Consider the following 23,076-nt stretch of genomic DNA (forward strand, 5'->3'; position numbering starts at 1 on the left):
TTTGTAGCTTGCACTTTCACTGACCAAGCCCTTACCTGGTGGAACGGTCATGTAAAGTCATTGACACTCCTAGTGGCGAATGTAATGAGCTGGAAGGATTTGAAGACCCTAATGCTCGCTGAATATTGCCTAAGGGGCGAAGTTCAAAATTTGGAACAGGAACTCTGGGGCTTCAAGATGACTGGTTCTGACATCACATCTTACACAGCCAGGTTCAATGATCTGCCTATACTATGTCCGGGGATGGTCACCCCGAAGAGTAAAAAGGTGGAAAAATACATCTGGGGGTTGAACCCCTAGATTCAAGGGAACGTGTTAGCCTCAAAACTGGCTACCTTTGACAGTGCCAAACAGTTGGTACAACAACTCATTAACCATAGGGCCAACAATGGCACTATGGTGGCCAACTCCGATCAAGCAAAAGGGGAAGCAACAAAAGGAAATTCTGGTACCACAAAAAGAGCCAGCCGACCCAGGATTCCACCAAGAAGCAACAAGTAGTGGCGGTTCGTGCTGCCAACACCCCCGCCGCTCCAACATGCTGAGGCAGTATGCTGGAAACCTCCCCAAATGTAACAAGTGCAACTTTCACCATGCCGGCTCTTGTCGCGAGATGCACTGCAGCAACTGCAACAAGAAAGGGCATACTGCTCGTTTCTGCTGGGTGCCAGCCCAACAAGCCACCCCGGATGCCAATGTCGGGGCAAGCCGAGCCTGCTACGGCTGTGGGGAGACCGAGAACTACAAAAGAGACTACCTAAAGGCGAGAAACGCAAATGCCGGCGGTGTTGGAAGGGTCTTGGTATTAGGGAACAGGGAAACGATGGAAGATCCCATGGTGGTTATTGGTACGTTTCTCCTCAATAACTCCTATGCATGCATATTATTCGATAGTGGAGCGAAAATGAGTTTTTTAGCCACCGGTTCAAACAATTACTAAAAGACAATCCCCAATCACTAAAAGATACATACATCATAGAAATGGAAAATGGAAAGGCAAAAAGAACTAACAATATATACACAAGGTGTACCCTCACTCTAGACAACCATTCATGCAAAATCAATCTAATGCTTGTTTCAATAAAAAGCTTTGATGTCATCATTGGCATGGATTGGTTAAGTTATAATCGTGCCGACATTCTGTTTTATGAAAGGGTCGTTCGCCTTAATCTGTCAAGTGGAAAAACTCTCATCATTTATGGCGAAAAACCTAGTCCAAACCTACAAATCATCTCTTGCGTCAAAGCCAAAAGTATCCCCGCAAGGAATACCATGCCTTCTTATATCATGTAGTGGATACAAAGCAAGAGGTGAAAGACATCAAGGACATTCGGGAGGTATGTAACTTTCCAGATGTATTTCCAGAAGACCTTCCCAGAGTTCCACCCGCACGACAAGTCGAATTTCGAATCGACCTAATCCTTGGAGCTACCCCCATATCTAAAGCGCCATATCGCCTAGCATCAGCCGAGATGTAAGAGTTATCCAGCCAATTGAACGAACTACTAAGTAAAGGGTTCATTTGACCGAGCTTCTCGCCTTGGGAGCGCCAGTACTGTTCGTAAAAAAGAAGGATGGATCGTTCCTCATGTGCATCGACTACCGCGAACTGTATAAGCTTACCATAAAAAACTGATACCCTCTACCCCGGATCGACGACTTTTTTGACCAACTCCAAGCAGCGACTTACTTCTCAAAAATCAATCTGAGGTTGGGATACCATCAACTATGGGTCCAGGAGGAGGATGTTCCTAAAACGGCGTTCATGACCCAGTACGGTCACTACGAGTTTGTAGTGATGCCCTTCGAATTAACAAATGCACCCGCGGTGTTCATGGACCTAATGAACCGAGTGTGTTGGCCTTACTTAGATAATTCTATGATTGTCTTCATAGAGGACATACTGATCTATTATAGGAGTAAGGAAGAGCACAACCAACACCTACGACAAGTATTAGAGACATTAAGGGCGGAGAAATTATATGCAAAATTCTCAAAGTGCGAATTTTGGATCTAAAAAGTGGGTTTCCTCGAACATGTGGTTAGCAAGGAAGGGATACACGTGGATCCTTCCAAAATCAAGGCGATTGAGAACTGGTCAGCACCAAGGACTCCTACAGAAATCCGCCAATTCTTAGGCCTCGCTGGCTACTACCGAAGGTTTACCCAAAATTTCTCCAAGATTGCCAAACCACTTACCACCCCGAACCAAAAGGGTGTAACCTTCAACCGAGGAGAGAAGCAAGAAATTGCGTTCCAAACATTAAAGCAAGCCCTATGCAACGCACTGCTCTTATCCCTACCGGAAGGAACTGAAGACTTTGTGGTCTACTGCGACGTGTCGAACCAGGGTCTTGGATGTCTGTTAATGCAATGAGGAAAGGTCATTGCCTATGCCTTGAGGCAGCTAAAGATGCACGAGGTCAACTACGCCACCCATGACCTTGAACTGGGAACAATAGTATTCGACCTAAAGATCTGGAGGCACTACCTCTACGGAACGAAATGTACTATCTACACTGATCATAAAAGCCTTCAGCACATCCTCAATAAAAAATAGCTCAACATGAGACAAAGACGGTGGGTAGAGCTACTAAATGATTACGAATGCGAGATTCATTATCACCCAGGCAAGACCAATGTGGTAGCTGACGCCCTAAGCTGAAAGGAATACTCGGGTCGCCGAGTAAAGTCGTTAACCATGACAATCCATTCGCACCTATCCACACAAATCAAGGTGGAAGCTTTGAAACCAGAGAATGTGATAGGAGAGGCTTTAAGAGGAATGGATAAGAACCTAGAAGTCAGGGACGAAGAAGTTCATTATCTCATGAATCGGATCTAGACACCGAAGTTCAGTGGATTTAGGGACATCATCATGAATGAAGTACACAAAAATCAACACTCTGTACATCCCGGTTCAGACAAGATGTATCTGGACCTTAAAAAGCTTTATTGGTGGCCGATCATGAAAGCCGAAATTGATACCTTGGTGAGTAAGCGCCTGACTTGCGCCAAGGTCAAGGTAGAATACCAAAAGCACTCAGGTTTGTTGCAACAATCAGAGATACCCGAGTGGAAGTGGGAGCAGTTCACAATGGATTTCATAACCAAGTTACCCAAGACAACGGGTGGTCTCGATACCATTTGGGTGATCATGGACAGGTTGACCAAATGCGCACACTCCCTACCAATAAAAGAAACCGACAAGATGTAAAAACTGACCAGAACATACATTAAGGAAATTCTGCGCTTGCATGGCGTACCAATATCCATTATCTCCGACAGGGATAGTCGATTTACCTCATGGTTCTGGCAGTCACTTTAAAAATCTCTGGGAATTAGGTTGGACATGAGTACAGCCTACCACCCACAAACTGACGAGCTGAGTGAGGGAACTATACAAATGCTAGGAGACATGCTAAGAGCTTGTGTGATAGATTTTCATAAAGCTTGGGATACCCATTTACCACTTATCGAATTTTCATACAATAACAACTATCACGCTAGCATCAAGGTTGTTCCATTCGAATCCCTCTATGGCCGCAAGTGCATATGCCTGTTGTGCTGGGCTGAAGTGGGTGACACACAACTAGCTAAAGGACAAGTCCCTAACAACACTCTCATTGGCCTAGAAATCATAAGAGAAACAACCAATAAGATTGTCTAAATCCGAGAAAGATTAAAGGCTTCTAGAGACAGACAAAAGAGTTATGTGGATAATAGACAAAAGCCCTTGGAATTCTAGGTCGGAGACCGGGTGCTCCTAAAGGTCGCACCCTAGAAGGGATTGATATATTTTGGAAAACGTAGGAAACTAAACCCAAGCTATATCGGGTCGTTCGAGATCCTCGCCAGGATTGGCCCGGTAGCATACAAGCTTCGATTACCGCAAGAGCTCAATAAGATACATCCTACATTTCATGTGTCCAACTTAAAGAAGTGCTTGTTCGATGAGACTCTCGTCATCCCTCTTGACGAAATTGAAATCAACGAGAGTCTGCACTTCGTCGAAGAACCTGTAGAAATCATGGATCGAGATATCAAAAGAACCGAACAAAGTCGCATTCCCATTGTGAAGGTCCGATGGAACGCTAAGCGAGGACTCGAGTTCACCTGGGAACGCGAAGATCAGATGAAACAAAAATACCCACATCTTTTCCCCAAACTTTGAAGTCTTAGTCGAAACGCTAATTTCGGAACAAAATTCCTTCTAACGGGGGGATGATGTAACAATCGTTAATTTCTGGTCAAGTCTAAGTCAAACAAAGTCAACGAGTCAAACCGGTAAACTCAAATAGTACTTGTATGATAGGGCTTACTCTATGATTACTAATGTACAACTCTCTGTCTTTATACAAAGTAGCACTCGGAAGTTTCATGTGTTCAAAAATTCTAAACCCTAACCAGGATGAGTGATGTAACGACATTATAAAACACTATTTGTACCCCCTCGGGGGCGTAAAACACTCATAACAAGGCATAATGGGGTCTACAAACCTTGCATTATAGGGCCAAACACTAGCAAAGGCTACAAACAAAGTCTCTCTCAATCTCTCCAAAATCACTCCTAAATATCTCTCCCAATCTCTCTCAAACCTATTGATAATAAAAATCACATTTTCCATCTTTTTATGAACACCCGTGCCATCCCGAACCTTCCTTTAGTCGTGAACGACTGAAAACAGAAGAAGGAGGTCAAAAAGGGGCCTTCGAAGGTATTAATCACGTTCACATCTTAGTCAACAATCGCAGCTTAGCTGGGAAATATCGCATGAACCCTAGCTTCTTGGATCCTTTCGCTTATGATCGACAAGATTCGCATAGGACTCCTCTGGCAGCGAACCGGGCAAGTTCGCATGCTAGCCGGACATCCTCGCCTGTGAGCCCCTCGCTCCAAACCTCATCCTCATAATCGGCCAAGTTTGCAGCCTTCTCACTGAGAGCTCTCTCATAACCTCCCTCGCACCACACTCCTTTCCACCTGCGAACCTCATCGGATGCGAAACCTTCCCCCACTACGAACTCACCTTCGCAACCACTACCTTCTCAGACCATGAACCTTCTCGGACCATGAACCTTCTCGGACCATCAGAAGCCCTCACAGCCACTACAGTGTACATAAGCTTGGAAAAATACCAAAGGTGATTTTTATATATTGGAGTCCGATTTTGTGGATTTAAGTGTATTTAATCTTAGGAAAATAGAAGAAAAGTAGCATATAGAATAGACAATCATCCAACTTTTTATGTAGCATCCTAATGTAATATAAGGTGTTCTGGAAAATTTTCAAGAATTTTGGATGAGTAAAACTATTTTTCCTAGTTTTAGTCAATTATAAACACAAAAATCATGGAAAATTATAAATACATTATTAAAATCACTAGAATATTTTTCTGAGTATTACACATGGTGTAGGAGCTGCGAAAAATCATAGATGATCATTTCACATTCCCTAAAGTGGTTTTATGATTTATTGGAACTAAACAAAAAGAAAATTAAAAATTATACCAAATGGTAACAAAAATTGATGAAACTAAATGAGAGGCCTTTATTTACTTTAGGGGTCATCCACAAATTTATCTAGGATTTATGGACCTTAGAAAGGTTTTTAAATGATTTATGACCTTGTTTTCTTGTAACAATTACAATAAATCAAAGAAATAAAAAAAAACTCTTGGGATTTTTCAGATCATTCTATTTCTTACTGGGATCTGAGAAAATTTTGTTTTGAATAGAAAATGATATTTAGATTTTTTTATGAATAAAATTCTTTACATGCACTATTAACAATGTACTTTGATCATCAAACCTTTAAGCTTGATGCTCATCACATGCATCACGGTTTGAAGACCATGCATGGACATACTTTGTTCATAGTGATGTTTTCAAAGGAAAACTTGGATGCATGTGGTGGATGAACATTTAAAACTAGTAAAAATTTGCATTCTAGTGTTTGACATAGGTTTCGGTCCTTGGATTTCACCATCAAACAACATGCATGCTGTTCTTGGGTGAAATCATACCGCCGTCATCATCAAAATCGAGATTCATGGTTATGCACATGAATGTTCATAAAGAATGGTGTAGGAGAAAAAGAAAGTGTAAGAAAACTTTTAAAACTTGAAAGAAAAGTAAAGGAGAACGATGGATTTTCGTGATTACCTTGAAGAACAACTCTCGAAGATGGAAATTTTGAGCATGGGGGGTGTTCTTGGCTGGAGATTTTCATGGATTTAGAGGGAGAAAAAGAGAAAATAAGTGGTGTAAGTCGTGGAGTGAGAGAGAGAGAGATTGAAGAGAGAGAGAGATAGATTAAAGAAGTGAAATAATGGTTGATATTTTTGGGAAAAGAGTGCCATGGAGAGAGGATGGCCAGATTTTGGGAGGATGAGAGAGGCCCTCTTGTAACAATGTAAATTTTCAAACCAAAATTTTCATTTTTAAAACACACAAGAACTCATAATATATCTCAAAAACATAATTTTCTCAAGTGTCAACACAATCCACATAAAATGTCTCAAGTGCCTTCCCATGATCCTGAGAGGTACCTGAAACACCTAACACATAACACAGTAAGCACGAAGCTTAGTGAGTTCCCCAAAATACCACACATATCTATTGGAATAGTGTCTAAGGCTGCAACTATATTAGGCAAGTATTTGACCCGGTTGTGCATGGTCCTTTTGGGTTGCCTTCACCATAGCAACTTGACAGGATGATTTATTATGAGAGAATAAATATTATTAATATATTATGAGAATAATGTAAGGAATAATAATATTGTTATTTGATTAATATAAGTCATAAATTAATTAGTATTAATTTGGTGACTTAAAGAGATTAATTAAATAAGAGAGTATAAACTGTCAATTGTTTGATAGTTACACTTTAGACTGTAAATCCTTATTGGATAGAGGATGGACGAATTTTAGAAGCTAGGGATAGCTTAAAATCATCCAAGGTTATCTAAGGAATGAATTTGGATTGCTTTAAGGAAAGATTATCCAACTAGGGTTTAAGCTGAAACCCTTAAGGAGTCTACAAGTATAAATAGACCCTCTGGCCAAGGGAATTCGGCATCTCATCTCAATTAGAGAACCCCTGGCCGAATTTCCTCCCCTCTCCTCTCTCTCAAATCATCCTCCTTGCTAGTTGGTGTTTGTAAGCCATTAGAGGAGTGACAATTGTGACTCTAGAGCTCCAAGACAACAAGATCAAACAAGAGGTTCAAAGGTAAACTTCTAGATCTGTTTTGTATTGTTCTTATACCTAATTAGTCATTAGAAGTCTTGGATTCAAAGCATGTTTAATTAGAAAGCCTAGATCCAAGCATTAGGATTTTGCATGCGCACATAGGAAAGTTCTTATGGCTAAAACCCATCAGTGGTATCAGAGCCTAGCTTGGTTTCTATTAAATTGTTGCTTGTTTGTATGATTCTTAACTGCAAAATTTGATTTTTTTATGTTTCTGAGTCATGGACTCGGCGAGTCCCATAGTGGACTCGGTGAGTTGGCTTGACTCGGCGAGTCCCTTGGTGCACTCGGCGAGTCCAAGCGTCAAGAATGGCCAGATTAGGGATTTCTTGATGATTATCTTATGGAAACTTACCTTAATCATATTAGATCAACCCTAATCTATTTTTTTGATATATATGACTATAATCTTGATCTAATTAAAGATATTTATCAATTAATAAAATATTTAATTTCCTTATATGGTACTTAATTAATTATTTTGATTAAATTGGTAATTGTCTTATAAGAAATCTTGAATAAATCAAATATAGATAATTATGGAATTAATTGTTGATTAAAATTATTTGTTATTTGATCCTCAATGTTTTAAATGCTTTCAAACTTGTCCTCAAGTTTTGAAATTTATGTTTTGTGATTAAAAGTTTTAATTTAGACAATTTAAATTTCAAACCCTAGATTTTAAAAGGTTTAAAATACAACCCTATACTAATATAATATTACAAGAATAATATATATATATATATATATATATATATATATATATATATATATATATATATATATATATGTATGTATGTATGTATGTATAACTAAAATGCTAGTCTTATTGTATGCTAGTTATTAGTACCCGTTTTTATGCTTATCGAGTGAGGCCCAATGCCGAGCGAGGCTTGATATGATTATATTGTTGGAATAGTGTCTAAGGCTGCAACTATATTAGGCAAGTATTTGACCCGGTTGTACATAGTCCTTTTGGGTTGCCTTCACCATAGCAACTTGATAGGATGATTTATTAGGAGAGAATAAATATTATTAATATATTATGAGAATAATATAAAGAATAATAATATTGTTATTTGATTAATATAAGTCATAAATTAATTAGAATTAATTTGGTGACTTAAAGAGATTAATTAAATAAGAGGGTATAAACTGTCAATTGTTTGATAGTTAAACTTTAGACTGTAAATCCTTAATAGATAAGGATTGGACGAATTCTAGAGCTAAGGATAGCTCAAAATCGTCCACGGCTATCTATTGTAAGGATATGGATTGCTTTAAGAGAAGATTATCCAACTAGGGTTTAAGATGAAACCCTTAAGGAGTCTACAAGTATAAATAGACCCTATGGCTAAGGGAAATCGACATCTCATCTCATCTAAAGTAGAGAACCCCTGGCCGGATTTCCTCCCCTCTCCTCTCTCCCAAATCATCCTCCTTGCTAGTTGGTGTTTGTAAGCCATTAGAGGAGTGACAATTGTGACTCTAGAGCTCCAAGACAACAAGATCAAACAAGAGATCCAAAGGTATGCTTCTAGATCTGATTTTGTATTGTTCTTATACCTAATTAGTCATTAGAAGTCTTGGATTCAAAGCATGTTTAATTAGAAAGCCTAGATCCAAGCATTAGGGTTTTGCATGTGCACATAGGAAAGTTCTTATGGCTAAAACCCATCAGTGGTATCAGAGCCTAGCTTGGTTTCTATTAAATTGTTGCTTGTTTGTTTGATTCTTGCTTGCAAAATTCGTTTTTTGTGTTTCTGAGTCATGGACTCGGCGAGTTCCATAGTGGACTCGGCGAGTCCAAGCGTCAGGAAAGGCCAGATTCGGGATTTCTTCATGATTATTTTATGGAAACTTACCTTAATCATATTAGATCAACCCTAATCTGATTTTTTGATATATATGAATATAATCTTGATCTAATTAAAGATATTTATCAATTAATAAAATATTTAATTTCCTTATATGATAATTAGTTAATTATTTTGATTAAATTGGTAATTATCTTGAATGAAATCTTGAATAAATCAAATATAGATAATTAGGAAATTAATTGTTAATTAAAATTATTTGTTATTTGATCCTCCATGTTTTAAATGTTTAAAACTTGTCCTCAAGTTTTGAAATTTATGTTTTGTGATTAAAAGTTTTAATTTAGACAATTTAAATTTCAAACCCTAGATTTTAAAAAGGTTTAAAATACAACCCTATACTAATATAATATTACAAGATTAATATATATATATATATATATATATATATATATATATATATATATATATATATATATATGTATAACTAAAATGCTAGTCTTACCGTTAGTAGGCCTCATTCACGAAGCCGATCTATAAGGTGGGTATAAGGTTGCGGCCTATAAAATGGCGCTTAATGGGTGTACACTCACACCCACCGCTTGCTTGATCGGTGGAGGGTCGTTAGCCGAACGGGTAGGATAGGGCAACCTCATCCTCTCATTAAAAGTATAATAAGTAATACAAAGTAACTACACATATTTTAAAATTTCCCAATCTTAGTTACTTTAGGAAAAGTGAATTGATGCAATCCCATGAAATTACACTTTGCACCCTTGCTAAGAAGTTAGTGGAGCGTGTGTGGTTTACCGGCACACTAATTGGTTCTAAGCAAAGGTGGCAAAGGGTGATTCATTGTTTATCATAGTTCGAAGGAGCGTGTGTGGTTTACCGGCACATCGAATAGGTGATCGTTACAATGAAGGCACCATGTGAATTTGCATGGTAATTCACACCCGCTTTGTGATCCTCGGTATCCCAGTCACAAACAAGAGGGGCATATCGAGATTTAAACATGCCATTGAATAGTTTCAATGAATCTCATCCGAACCTAGGAATTCTCAATACATTTAGGACTTAAAGTTATGTTTTTGTGGTGGAGAATTAGTGAATCGTCATTCACTTACCTTCATATTATTTGCATGTTGGATTACGGCATCCCTTTTCTAATATGTAAATATTGTTGTTGGATCCTAGCCCTAATTTTTCTTATTGGGTGATAATTAGGGATTCATATTCTAATCTATCTTTGTCCTTTCTATTTGTAGATGTCGAACGCAAACAACGCTGCTGCTAGTTCTTTCACATTGATGAGCCTTTGTCAAAAGGTCACTTTCGATGGGATGAACTTTAGCGAATGGATAAGATACATTCGCACCATTGCTCGCTATGAGGATAAGGAGTATGTCCTCGATGAGAAGCTCGAGAAGATTAACCCTGAAATCGCTACTCCGGCTGAAATGACCGCTTTTGAAACTCATGAGCACGATGCAACGAAGGTACATTGCATCATGATAGCCACTATGAACTCCGAATTCCAAAAGTCCTATGAGGACATGTACTCGTTCGAGATGCATCAAGACTTATTGGAGAGATACCACCAAAACACGAGACAAGAGGGTTATGAGATTTTCACTAACATGATTTCCGCTAAGATGGGTCATGGAGAGTCTCTTACCGTGCACCTGCAAAAGATGCAAAGGTATGTCGACCGCCTTCGCAAGTTGAATGTTGACTTTGGGGAAGACTTGGCGATCGACATGGTGCTTCACTCTTTGCTTCCGAGCTATAATCAATTTAGGATGACCTACCACATGAACAAATCGGAGGTCACCCTAAGCAAACTCCAAGGTCTCTTGTGGGTCGCTGAGAGCAACTTCAAGGACAAGTCTGCTGCACCAACTCCCAATCCACCCGTTGCTCCTGTCTTGGCTATTGGACAAGGAAAGGGAAAGAAGAGGAAGGCTTCGTCTAAGAACTATTGCAAGGTTAAAGCCCGAGATGGTGCCTCTTCTAGTGGGACCAAAGTTGATCCTGCTAAGCCCTACCCTAACCCAAAGGAGGCAGAGTGCCACCACTGCCACAAGATAGGACATTGGAAGAGAAGCTGCCCGGAGTACCTGCAAGCCATCAAGGAAGGAAAGATCAAGCCGTCTTTCGCAGGTATATATATAATTAAATCTAATGAATCATCTCACACTATTTCTTGGGTTCTTGATACCGGTTGTGGTTACCACATTTGTTCTAATGTGTAGGGACTAAGAAGAAATAGGGATGTGGAGGCTGGAAGAATAAATCTAATCATGGGGAACATAATATCGTCGCTTGTGACCAAGATTGGAGTGTATTCTTTAGTGCTTAGGAATGGTTTAAGTTTAGATTTGAACAATTGTTGCTATTCGCCAGAAATGGCTAGAAACATCATTTCATTTCATGGTTTGTTTAGAAAAGGTTTTAGATTTTCTTTTAATAATGAGAATGGTTCTATTTTAGCTTATCTGAATGGTGTCTTTTATTTTGAAGCTATTGTATGCAATGGAATTTACGAAACTGTTATGATCGTTGATAACTTAGGAAATGATGTTTTGAATATAGATTCTTCCAATAGTATGGATAAGGCATCCTTGTGGCATTGTCGCCTTGGACATGTCAACAAGAAACGCATAGCCCAACTCTAAAAGGATGGAGTGTTGGAGTCATTCGACCTTAGGGAAGATGACACATGCGAGTCTTGTTTGCTTGGAAAGATGACTAAGTCACCCTTCGCGGGTTCTTGCGAAAGGGGTGAGGGTCTGTTGGACCTAATACATACCGATGTATGTGGACCATTTAGATCAACCACGAAGGATGGGAACCACTTCTATGTGACTTTCACTGATTACTATAGTAGATATGGGTATATCTACTTAATCAAGCAAAAGTTAGAAACTTTTGAAAAGTTCAAAGAGTTCAAGAATGAAGTGGAGAATCAATTGGGCAGGGAAATCAAGATGCTTCGATCCGATCGAGGGGGAGAGTACCTAAGTCTTGAATTCCACGATTATCTCAAGGAGTGTGGAATAGTTTCACAATTGAGGCCACCTAGGACACCGCAGTTGAATGGTGTGGCAGAAAGGCGTAATCGAACCTTATTGGATATGGTTCGCTCTATGATGAGTCGTGCTTCACTACCTATCTCTTTTTGGGGGTATGCCTTAGAGACTGCCGCCCATATCCTTAACCGAGTCCCTACTAAGAAGGTTGCCAAAACACCTCACGAGATGTGGACGGGGAAAGTAGGGCATTGGCACATATCAAGGTTTGGGGTTGCGAGGCTTTCGTAAGACGAGATACTCACGACAAGCTCGAACCTCGAAGTGAGCAATATATTTTCATCGGCTACCCGCAGAAATCCTTTGGATATCTCTTCTATAGACCAAAGGACAATGTTGTCTTCATTGCGAGGAGAGGAGTTTTCCAAGAGCGAGAACTCATAAGCCAAGGAGACAGTGGGAGGCAAATCGAGCTTGAAGAGATTCAAGAGTCGATAGATGAAGGAACCTCTACCGCTGGCACTCAACCCGAGGAGGAAACTCCGGTTGAACCAATTGACGAATCATTACCTCTTAGACGTTCCGATAGAGTTAGAGTTCAACCCCAGTTTTATGGTTTTCATATTACTATCGAGGGGGACACGTATATTAGTGATGGTACACTAATAAATCTTGATGAACCTAATAGCTATAAGGAAGCCATGGCAGGCCCGGAGTCTGCAAAGTCGAAAGAGGCAATGGATAGCGAGATCCAATCCATGTATGATAACCAAGTTTGGAATTTGGTTGATAATGTGCCCGAACGTAAGACCTTGGGTGCAAATGGATCTTCAAGAAGAAGACCGACGTGGATGGAAAAGTACACACATATAAAGCGCGATTGGTCGCGAAGGGCTTTACTCAAACTTCCGAAGTTGACTATGATGACACCTTCTCACCAGTTGCAAAGATAAAATCTATTAGAGTGATGCTAGCGATTGCTGCATTTCATGATTATGAGATTTGGCAAATGGATGTCAAGACCGCTTTCCTTAATGGGAAGTTGGCTGAGGATGTTTACATGGCTCAGCCAGAGGGGTTTGTGGATCCGAAGCATCTGAATAGAGTGTGTAAGCTTGAGAAGTCCATTTATGGACTTAAGCAAGCATCTCGCAGATGGAATCTTTGTTTCGATGAGAAAGTCAAAGAATTTGGGTTTGTACGAAGCGAAGATGAATCGTGTGTATATGTCAAAGCTAGTGGGAGTATAGTAAGATTTCTCGTTCTATATGTCGATGACATATTACTCATAGGAAACAACGTCCCGACTCTGCAGGAGGTTAAATCCTGGCTCGGGAAGTGCTTCGCTATGAAGGACCTCGGAGAGGCTTCCTATATTTTGGGAATAAGGATAGTGAGAGAAAGAAGTAAGAGACTAATAGGACTTATTCAGAACACTTACTTAGAGAAGGTACTAAAACGCTTTAGTATGGAAAACTCGAAGAAGGGAGAATTACCGATACAAAGTAATGCTAAGTTGAGTAAGACTCAAAGTCCGAGTACTGAAGCTGAAATAGCAGAAATGAGCCGAGTACCATATGCTTCCGCAGTTGGCTCTATCATGTACGTTATGACTTGTACTCGCCCTGATGTAGCCTTTGCTTTGAGCATGGTTAACAGATATAAAGGGAATCCTGGCAGAGCCCATTGGATTGTGGTGAAGAATATACTTAAGTACCTTCGGAGAACGAAGGAATGGTTCTTAGTCCTCGGAGGGAGTGATGACTTGAAGGTGCGAGGGTACAGTGACGCCAGCTTTCAGACCGACAGGGACAACTACTGTTCGCAGTCGGGCTGGGTCTTTACCCTGAATGGAGGAGCAGTGACTTGGAAAAGTTCCAAGCAGGAAACCGTGGCTGATTCAACGTGTGAATCAGAGTACATTGCAGCGAGCGAAGCGTCGAAGGAGGCAATATGGCTGAAGAACTTCATTGGTGACCTTGGAGTTGTACCTGCCATAAAGGAGCCCATGGGGATTTTCTATGATAATGAAGGAGCGGTTGCCTTGACCAAGGAACTGAGGGATCATGGTAGATCACGACATATCGACAGAAAATATCATTTTATTAGACATCGTGTAGAAAAAGGACAACTCGTAGTGAAGAGGATATCATCAGAAGATAACCCAGCAAATCCGTTCACGAAGGGACTGAGTAGGGTTAAGCACTTGTAGCATGCTAGGAGTATTGGGTTGAAGGATGATATTAGCATAGATTAGATAGTATTAGAAACGTGTAATAGATAAATGTAATTAACATTTGATGATTAAATAAAGGAGTTTTATTTATGAGTAATGTTACTATCTTATGTTAATTGTTTAACTATTGTTTCACTTTGCATGTTTTGACTTCCAAAATAATTGAATTTATTATGAATAATCGAATTATTCAAATTGTCCACAATCGTTCGTATGTTGGAAGTACATATGAATGAAGATTGTCATGAATTGATGTGTAGATTGTCTAAATGGTGTTAGACATAGCAAAGGGTTGCTGCAACATTCATGAGTGCTTATGAACTGGTTTTGAGCATTGGAACAAACCCGTGCTTGCTGGAATCACCTTGTGGAATATGATATAAAAGGTGATTGCAAGACGATAATATCATATAGTCTTAAAACCTAGATATATGGTTTATTATTTGTTAATTAGTTATACATTGATAATGCGAAAACGCATCAGTAACTCGGTGTTATAAAACACATTGTTGTGTATAGTTGGTTAATGAATAAGTAAATGCATATAAGTCGAAGTTTATCTGTAACTTTTATCCCAAGAAGGTAAAAGTGATATCTCGACCGCTCGATGATTTGATTTGACTTATGTGCCAGGCCCGGTCAGAACTGAATTGATGTGTTCGATTAAGTTCTATGTCGAATAAATCGGAGATCGAGAAACCTAAGTGCTTGACTAATCATTCCATAGAATTGTCAGCATGATATCTAATAGAGGACTATACGATCCCTTATCTAAAGGACAAGATTGATTAGATCAGAGTTTGACAGCGTCTTTGAGAGCTATGATTGCAAACCAGATTGTACTTGTGCATATAGTTACTAGACTTATCCAAGTGGGAGACTGTTGGAATAGTGTCTAACACTACTAGAAAAACAGCCTTTTACGACGCTCATTGCGCGTCGTAAAAGGCTCAGACGACGCGCAAATGCGCGTCTAGGAAGGCCCTGTCATAAAGAGAGACGACGTGCATTTACGACGCTCATTTATGACGCGCAATTACGACGCGCGTTTACGACACGCAATGTGTATCAAGGAAGGCCCTATCATAAAGGAAGATGACACGCATTCACGTGTCGTAACCTTACGACGCGCGTGTTAATGACACGCAATGCGTATCAAGAAAGCCCCTTTCAAGAAAGGCCATGTCATAAATGAAGATGACACACATTTTTGCGTATCATAATTTTAAATGTTTAAAAAAAAATTATTTATAAATTTACTTATTTTCAAATTAAATTTGTATTTAATGTTTCATAATAGAAAATAAAATATCATATACAAAAAATAGAATCCATTGCATAAATTTAACGTCATACAAATAATCGTTCCATGGAATGATAAAACAAATCAATAAAAGTTGTAACAAAAATTTACAAACTAACTAGATACAAGAAATATAAAAAAATATACCCTCAAATGTTTTTCAAAGTCTAATATCCATGTCAGCTCTTCAACTCACTTCTGCAACCATTGGTGGTTGTTGAGTTCACCCGACATCCTTGTTGGAAAAATCAGGGTTTCCTTCAACTTCTCTCACTTTGTCCACACCCTCAAGCCTCTTTACTGCAGCCTCATGAAACCTTAATCTCAATTCCAATCCTTGTATCGCATCTTCCCTTTGTTTTGCCCACAAATACCCCAACAGACCACAAATCAACTGTTGCACCTACAACAATGGAATTAAGTGTTTCAACTTTCAACTATATAAGCAATAAGCAGAAAGACATTTGAATAAAGGGTAAAGGGTAAAGGGTATAACTGTAAATTCCAACCATTCCCCATAAATAAAGGTACTGTTTTCTGATGCACCCCCAGATAAGTCCTCTGTACTGTATATATATATATACACACACACACACACACACACACACACACACACACATATATATATATATATATATATATATATATATATATATAGGCAAGCAACTTTTTCATTATAGAAGAAGAAGAGGGTTGAGACTAGTAATACCTGCCTAGATCTAAATGGGCTTCTCTTGTCAAGACGTTCACACATCACACATGCATGGCTCAAATTTTATCTCCTAATAAATCATGAACACATAAATATGATTTCACAAACAAACAAACATGCAATGCAATGCAAGAACACCAGAAAACATACCTCATAGAGTTCGATTTCTTCATCCAGACTAAGTCCAGCCCTCTCATTTAATTTTTATGTAATTTCAGTTGGTTTACCAGAACTCTTGACAAAAAACCTACCAACATATCTCCAAAAATAATATAACATATGATATGATTACACAATAACCCCATCCCATTAGGCTACTGAAAGATATAACTAACTTGTTGAAAGTACCTGAGTTCTTCCTTCACGAGATCATAAAGCTTGAAGAAAATAAGTATATCATCCTTGCTTTTCTCAGGTGGTGGAAGAGGATGCAACAAATCCTGAAAACAATGTTCAGTTCTTAATCGGGAGAATTAGGAAATTCAAAGGTACCGGACCGGCCGGAGTGAATATCAAATCCAATGCAAATACAAACTGTTCTACATTTATACTATACATGATATTATAATATATATATATATATATATATATATATATATATATGATACCTACAACTCTGTAATAAAAAAAGATGCAACAAACAAGAAAACAGAAATAGAAACAAAATTCAGAAACTATTCTGCATGGCTATACTATGTAAGGGCATGTTTCTTTCTGTTTCTTAAAGTATTGTTTTGAATGGATAAGTGATGTTTCTTTGGAATAACTGATATAAAGTAGACAAAGAATGTTTCTTTTTTGGAGTGAATTACCATTTTACCCTTGCATCTATAAATAATGCTTAATAGCAAATTACTATTTATCTGAGAACTGTTATGACTTAAAATTGTAAATGACAAATCATAAAAATTGGAATATACTTAAAAAAACCAATTGCTATAAATAATGATACAAATGCAATCATAGTTGGTCAAGATATCATTAAGTAACTTGAATAAAAAAGAAACAAATACTAAGTCCTATATGCGTCTGAAAGGACTAAGTCATTTCAAGATTTGATAAGAAATTAAAAAATTATGAGAAAACTGGTAAACTTCAAACTTAGAATGTGAAAGGGAAACGGAAACAACCCAGCCACATTAATTTGCAACAATCCACAAGTCATATATGGATTGAAAAAGTACCAAAAGGGACGGAGTACAAAATGGAAAAATCATAAACAGATTACCGAAAGGGAGAAACAAACAAGTTAATTGCTTGAAAATTCGTACCTCGTGAGATTCAAGGGCTGAAATCAAGGTTTTAAAAATGTAGTTCGTTGTTGGAGGGTCTAAGGTGTTATTATCATGTGGCTTTTTGAGCTTGAGCTTACTCTTTTTAACAACCATTTCCACCTGCATACACAAACACAAACAGAAACATATCCAGTTATGCTGAAAGATTTTTCAAATTGTTGATTAATTTTTTTTCATACAAACCCAACGCCACCTGTCCATCCCTCCGGTGGCTTCACAAATACAAAACCAGGCCCTTTAATTTAATTTATATTTTATAATAAACCCAAAAATTATTAGGTTTAATTCAATGCAACAAACAACAACCTACTATCATTGATTTGTTTATCATAGGTTTTTTGTTACTAAGAATAATACCTACCTGATTCAATACATAGTAGACTTTGAACCGATTAGGGTAATTAGAAGTCCCTCCATGGAACTTAAAAAAAAAGTTTTAAAGATCCTAACTTTATTCAAAAGATATAGAAAAAGGTTAGAACTTAAAAAAAAGTTTTAAAGATCCTAACTTTATTCAAATGAAGAAGAAGAAAAGACTCACTTCAATAGCTCAACCAATCTTGGACATACATTTGCTTCAATAACAGCTTGGATTTTATCATTTGTGCCATCTGAAAGATATGAAAGAGCCCAACAAGCATCTGTCAAAACTTCTTCATCGTTTGAATGAATAAGTTGCTGTAAAGCTGGAAGTGCAGGTTTTGTCTGTGAAAAGTCAAGACAAATCAGAATTCATCATTACAAATGTTGAAAAGATAGAGCCAAAAGAACTATGTGGGTAGTTTAGTCTTTTCAGAAACAAACCTGACTAAAAGAAGGCTGTGGTTTGCCTCTGCAAAAATTTGAAAGTGTCCATGTGGCATTTCGCAACATGGATAACTTAGCATGCTCGTTTAATTGGGATAGTAGAGGAATCAAAGCACCTTGTGCAAGTACAAGGTCACGACATTTAGGGGAATCACCAGCAACATTTCCTAAAGCCCATACAGCCTAACATGTAGATAAAGTGAAATTGAAGTCATGATAATGAATTTGTGAATTGAGTTTATGAAATACAAAAACCTCTAAAAGATACCTGTTCTCTAACATCATCACTTGGAGATGCAAGAAGCTTCACAAATATTGGAACAACACCATGATCAATCACCACTTTTGTGTGTTCAGATGTCCCCGAAGCAATATTAGTGAAAGCCCAAGAAGCCTCAAACTACAGAGAATATATATTGTTTATATAAAATACATGTAACTAATGTGTGTATTTTATATTATGTTATAAAATGTTGAATTTCACCTGAAGTTGTGGGAAATCCTCCCTTACAAGAAACTCAACAAAGCGAGGAACAACACCGGATTGAATAACTTCTTCAATGGGAGGGCTGCGTTCTGGTTAAAAATGTAATGGATACAAGATAAGTAAACTCATAACTCAATGGAGTTATGCCTTTAACAGCTGCACTTATCATGTGAGGTGTCTCGGAAGCTAAATTGAAACCTAAATCATAACGATCCTCTGTAAAAAAGTTAGAAATAGATATAGTAGATATATAATTGAAACCCTCCCCGACTAGAAAAATTACCTCTCCATGCCCTAAAATGATTGAAAATGATAGTGGAGCGAGTACTCTATGACTACATTCATAATCATCACGGAAGATTGAGGTATCCATAAAATATGAAACGAAAAAAATCATTTTTTACAGAACACTCACCAATCAGATGACGAATCTAACAAACATAGGATGGAGAAGTGTGGTGAACCAGAGAGAAGACGAAGGGTGGTGGGTGCCTGGGTGGTTGTCGAGCAGTATGGGGTAGAGAGAGAGAGAGAGTGAGAGAGAGAGAGAGAGACTTGTAGATTAAGACCATGGTGGATGAGGCATTTTATCAAACATGTTGCGTGCATCATCGATTCTTCCCCATTTACTATATAAGTCGATTTCTCGATTTCTATTTCTCTTTCTCCCATTCCAGTCTCCGACTTTCTGTTGCTGTGATAGAGAGTTTCCTTCCGTCGTTGGGATTTGAGTAGTGCCACCACTCCTCCGAAGGCTCTGAGTTTTCTCAGTCTAGGTCACCAGACCTAATGTTGCTGGCAAGGTGAGATTGCCGGAGATGAGGGGCTCCATCGGCTGGGTGACGCTGGAAAGCGTTGGACGGTGGGGCGGGGCTAGACGGAGGTCAAAGGTGGGAGGCGCCAACACCAAGAGAAACGTCGGAGGTGGGAGAAGCTGTCGACGTCGAGAACCGAGAAGAAGAGAAAGGGTTTGTCGAAGTGAGAAGGAGAGAAAGGGAAGTTGAAGAGAGAATGAGCAGTACAGGAGGGCATAATCGGGGCAAGTTCTTGAAAAAAAAGCCCTAGCTACTAGGGAAATTAAAGTGGAGGGAGAAAAAAAAGGAAGGCGGGGATTTTAAGTTTTTGGGATTTCATTTTCCCCGGATGGAACGTGCGCGTTCTATTAAAATTTATAAAGCGACGGTCGTAGACGACACGCAGGTGCCCTCCGTGTTTTTATTTTTTTTTGTTTAGACACTAATTTTAGGGCACGCAAAAATGCGCGTCTGAAATCCTTTAAATTTTGGAAGAGATGACATTATTTTTTAGACACTCACCTTTGCGTATCATAAATAACTGCGTGTCATGGTTCGCGTGTCGTAAAAGGCTATTTTTTCTAGTAGTGTAAGGCTGCAACTATATTAGGCAAGTATTTGACCCGGTTGTGCATGGTCCTTTTGGGTTGCCTTCACCATAGCAACTTGACAGGATGATTTATTATGAGAGAATTAATATTATTAATATATTATGAGAATAATATATGGAGTAATAATATTGTTATTTGATTAATATAAGTCATAAATTAATTAGTATTAATTTGGTGACTTAAAGAGATTAATTAAATAAGAGGGTATAAACTATCAATTGTTTGATAGTTACACTTTAGACTGTAAATCCTTATTGGATAGAGGATGGATGAATTTTAGAAGCTAGGGATAGCTTAAAATCGTCCAAGGTTATCTAAGGAATGGATTTGGATTGCTTTAAGGAAAGATTATCCAACTAGGGTTTAAGCTGAAACCCTTAAGGAGTCTACAAGTATAAATAGACCCTCTGGCTAAGGGAATTCGGCATCTCATCTCAAGTAGAGAACCCCTGGCCAAATTTCCTCCGCTCTCCTCTCTCTCAAATCATCCTCCTTGCTAGTTGGTGTTTGTAAGCCATTAGAGGAGTGATAATTGTGACTCTAGAGCTCCAAGACAACAAGATCAAACAAGAGATTCAAAGGTAAACTTCTAGATCTGTTTTGTATTGTTCTTATACCTAATTAGTCATTAGAAGTCTTGGATTCAAAGCATGTTTAATTAGAAAGCCTAGATCCAAGCATTAGGGTTTTGCATGCGCACATAGGAAATTTCTTATGGCTAAAACCCATCAATATATTATTAGCCTCTCATGGCTATACTCTAATAAGACCCTCTGGTCAATGTGTGTCAATGGGACCCTCCGGTCCCACAACTTGGGTGGACCCTCCGGTCCTAACTCGGTAAGCTCAGAATAATACACAACACAAATCACAAATACATAATGCATGATATCATAATACTCAATATAAGCACATAAGCCCCCCGGTCACACAAAGATTACCACTCTAGGTAAAGTATAGTGATAAGACTCATCTCGTAAGCAAGCAAGTAATAATCTCGTACACGAATCTCGAACTAGCCTCCGCTTAACATGTAAGATAATAATATCTAATTAACACTTAAATCACGACTCGAAATAAACTGTAACATCCTGAAATCCAGGTAAAGCTATTATATCCTTCCATTTTGTAAAGTTGTCAAAAGGGGTCCTTTGTAAGAGTTTTTGTAGCAAATGAGTACGCTGGGCGTACTCATGCGCTTAATTTGGACGCAGACTCACCTGGGTACGCTGGGCGTACCCAGGGTTACGCTAGGCGTAATGGGTCCAGATGCAAACCCTAATATTTGACTTGTGCACTATATAATGGATGTTAAGGCTGATTTCTCAGCCTCCATATCAGTGAGTAAAACCCTAAGAGAGCCTCCCAATTGTCCTTAGCTTGAGAGTGAGTGTTTTGGAACTAAAAGTGCCTTGGTGTGTTAGTGAAGAAGAAGGAGAAGAGCTTGTGGAGGCTAGAGCTTGAAGTGCAAGTCTGGATCTGAGATCTATAGAGGAAGGAGCTGCATTTGGAGGTATAAAGTTCAAAACTTTCCTCTTCATTTTGGTTTGATGTTTCATGGACCATTTTAGGGTTAAAAGTCCCAAAGGTGGAGACTTTATGAGTGTAGTGTGCTCCATGGACCTAGATCTATCCCATTTCAGTGGTATTTATGTTATAAATCCATAAAGTTTCCATCTTGGTCGTGGATATGAGCTTATGCATGAGTATTGAGCATTCTAGTGTTAGAAAGTGGAGTATTATGGGTGTTAGTGACTTGTCCAGCCATGCAAAGGCTTAAAGTCCCGACTTTATGGATTAAGAGGCTTATAAATGGTCAGATCTAGAAGTTGGACGTGGGTCTTAACGAATTAAGACCCCAAAATGCTTAGAATCTAAAATTGGGAGTTACGCTGGGCGTAATCCCAATACGCGTGACGTAAGGGGTCGCACACCCCACTTTCTGTGAAGACACCGGGTACGCCCAGCGTACATGTGTGGTACGCAAAGCGTAACCCGGAGAGTTGACTTTTAGGGTTTGGTCAACTTTAGGGTCTTTGAGCCATGAGAGGGGTAAAATAGTCTTTTACCCTTCTGAGAGTACTAAGAGGAGGAATAGTCTAGCCTTGAGAGATGTATTGATTTAGAATGTTTATTTCATATGATTAGGCGGAGGCTAGATCGGATTTTATAGAGTTGTAGCCTCGAGTGGCTAATATGTATTGTGTGTGGTATTTTGGGGAACTCATTAAGCATTTATGCTTACAGTGTTGTGTTATGTGTTTCAGGTACCAGTAAGGATCACGGGAAGGTGCCAGCTTGATCAGTACACACACGATGCGTTTTATATTTTGATCTTGGGATGTGATGTTATGTTTTGACTATGTGATACAAGGGTGTTTTTATAACAATTATGAATGAAAATGTGTTTTATAAAATGTGAAAAATTATTTTGAAAATTTGGGTGTTACAAGTTGGTATCAGAGCCTTGGTTTGAGGGATTCGGGTACACCTTCGGGCGTATCTGAACTCAAACTGAGGATTTGGGAGACTTTCAAAATAAAATTTACAAAATTTTCTTAAGAGTAAAAAGTTTTTGAAAGAGCAGAGCAGAGCAGTATGTACGATCAGCCAGCGCCCGAACGGTGATTTCCCAAAATACCCTTACGTTATGAGTTATGAGATATGTTATGATATGATATGCATGCTAGAGTAGGCTAGGTATTCTTATTAGGACTAGAGTGGC

The 23,076-nt window shown here is 38.7% G+C and overlaps 2 protein-coding genes across 2 annotated transcripts; one reads left to right on the plus strand and one right to left on the minus strand.

Moving 5' to 3' along the window:
- Positions 1-388: 388 nt before the first annotated feature.
- On the plus strand, positions 389-1,293 carry LOC128127396 (uncharacterized). The gene is made up of 2 exons (XM_052765877.1): positions 389-848; positions 965-1,293. The coding sequence occupies exons 1-2, from the start codon at positions 389-391 to the stop codon at positions 1,291-1,293; spliced, it is 789 nt and encodes a 262-aa protein (XP_052621837.1).
- A 17,141-nt stretch (positions 1,294-18,434) lies between these two features.
- Positions 18,435-19,618, minus strand: LOC128125908 (importin subunit alpha-1a-like). Its single transcript, XM_052765878.1, has 5 exons — positions 19,516-19,618; positions 19,094-19,162; positions 18,944-19,035; positions 18,728-18,859; positions 18,435-18,642 (listed from the first exon to the last, which is right to left on the minus strand). Exons 1-5 carry the CDS (start codon positions 19,616-19,618, stop codon positions 18,445-18,447), a joined length of 594 nt encoding a protein of 197 aa, XP_052621838.1. The 3' UTR covers positions 18,435-18,444.
- Between the last annotated feature and the right edge of the window lie 3,458 nt (positions 19,619-23,076).

This window comes from Lactuca sativa, chromosome 7 (assembly GCF_002870075.4).
Source record: "Lactuca sativa cultivar Salinas chromosome 7, Lsat_Salinas_v11, whole genome shotgun sequence".
Classification (NCBI taxonomy): Eukaryota; Viridiplantae; Streptophyta; class Magnoliopsida; order Asterales; family Asteraceae; genus Lactuca; species Lactuca sativa.

Bases quoted from the DNA above. Each gene is read 5' to 3' on its own strand.
- LOC128127396 (XM_052765877.1), top strand. From the start codon at position 389: ATGGCACTATGGTGGCCAACTCCGATCAAGCAAAAGGGGAAGCAACAA. The intron at 849-964 runs GTACGTTTCTCC...AATCACTAAAAG, and splicing joins AGATCCCATGGTGGTTATTG to ATACATACATCATAGAAATG.
- LOC128125908 (XM_052765878.1), bottom strand. From the start codon at position 19,618: ATGGGAGAAAGAGAAATAGAAATCGAGAAATCGACTTATATAGTAAAT. The intron at 19,163-19,515 runs GTCTTAATCTAC...ACTTTTTTACAG, and splicing joins AAAATGCCTCATCCACCATG to AGGATCGTTATGATTTAGGT. The intron at 18,860-18,943 runs GTGAAATTCAAC...TATTCTCTGTAG, and splicing joins AGGATTTCCCACAACTTCAG to TTTGAGGCTTCTTGGGCTTT.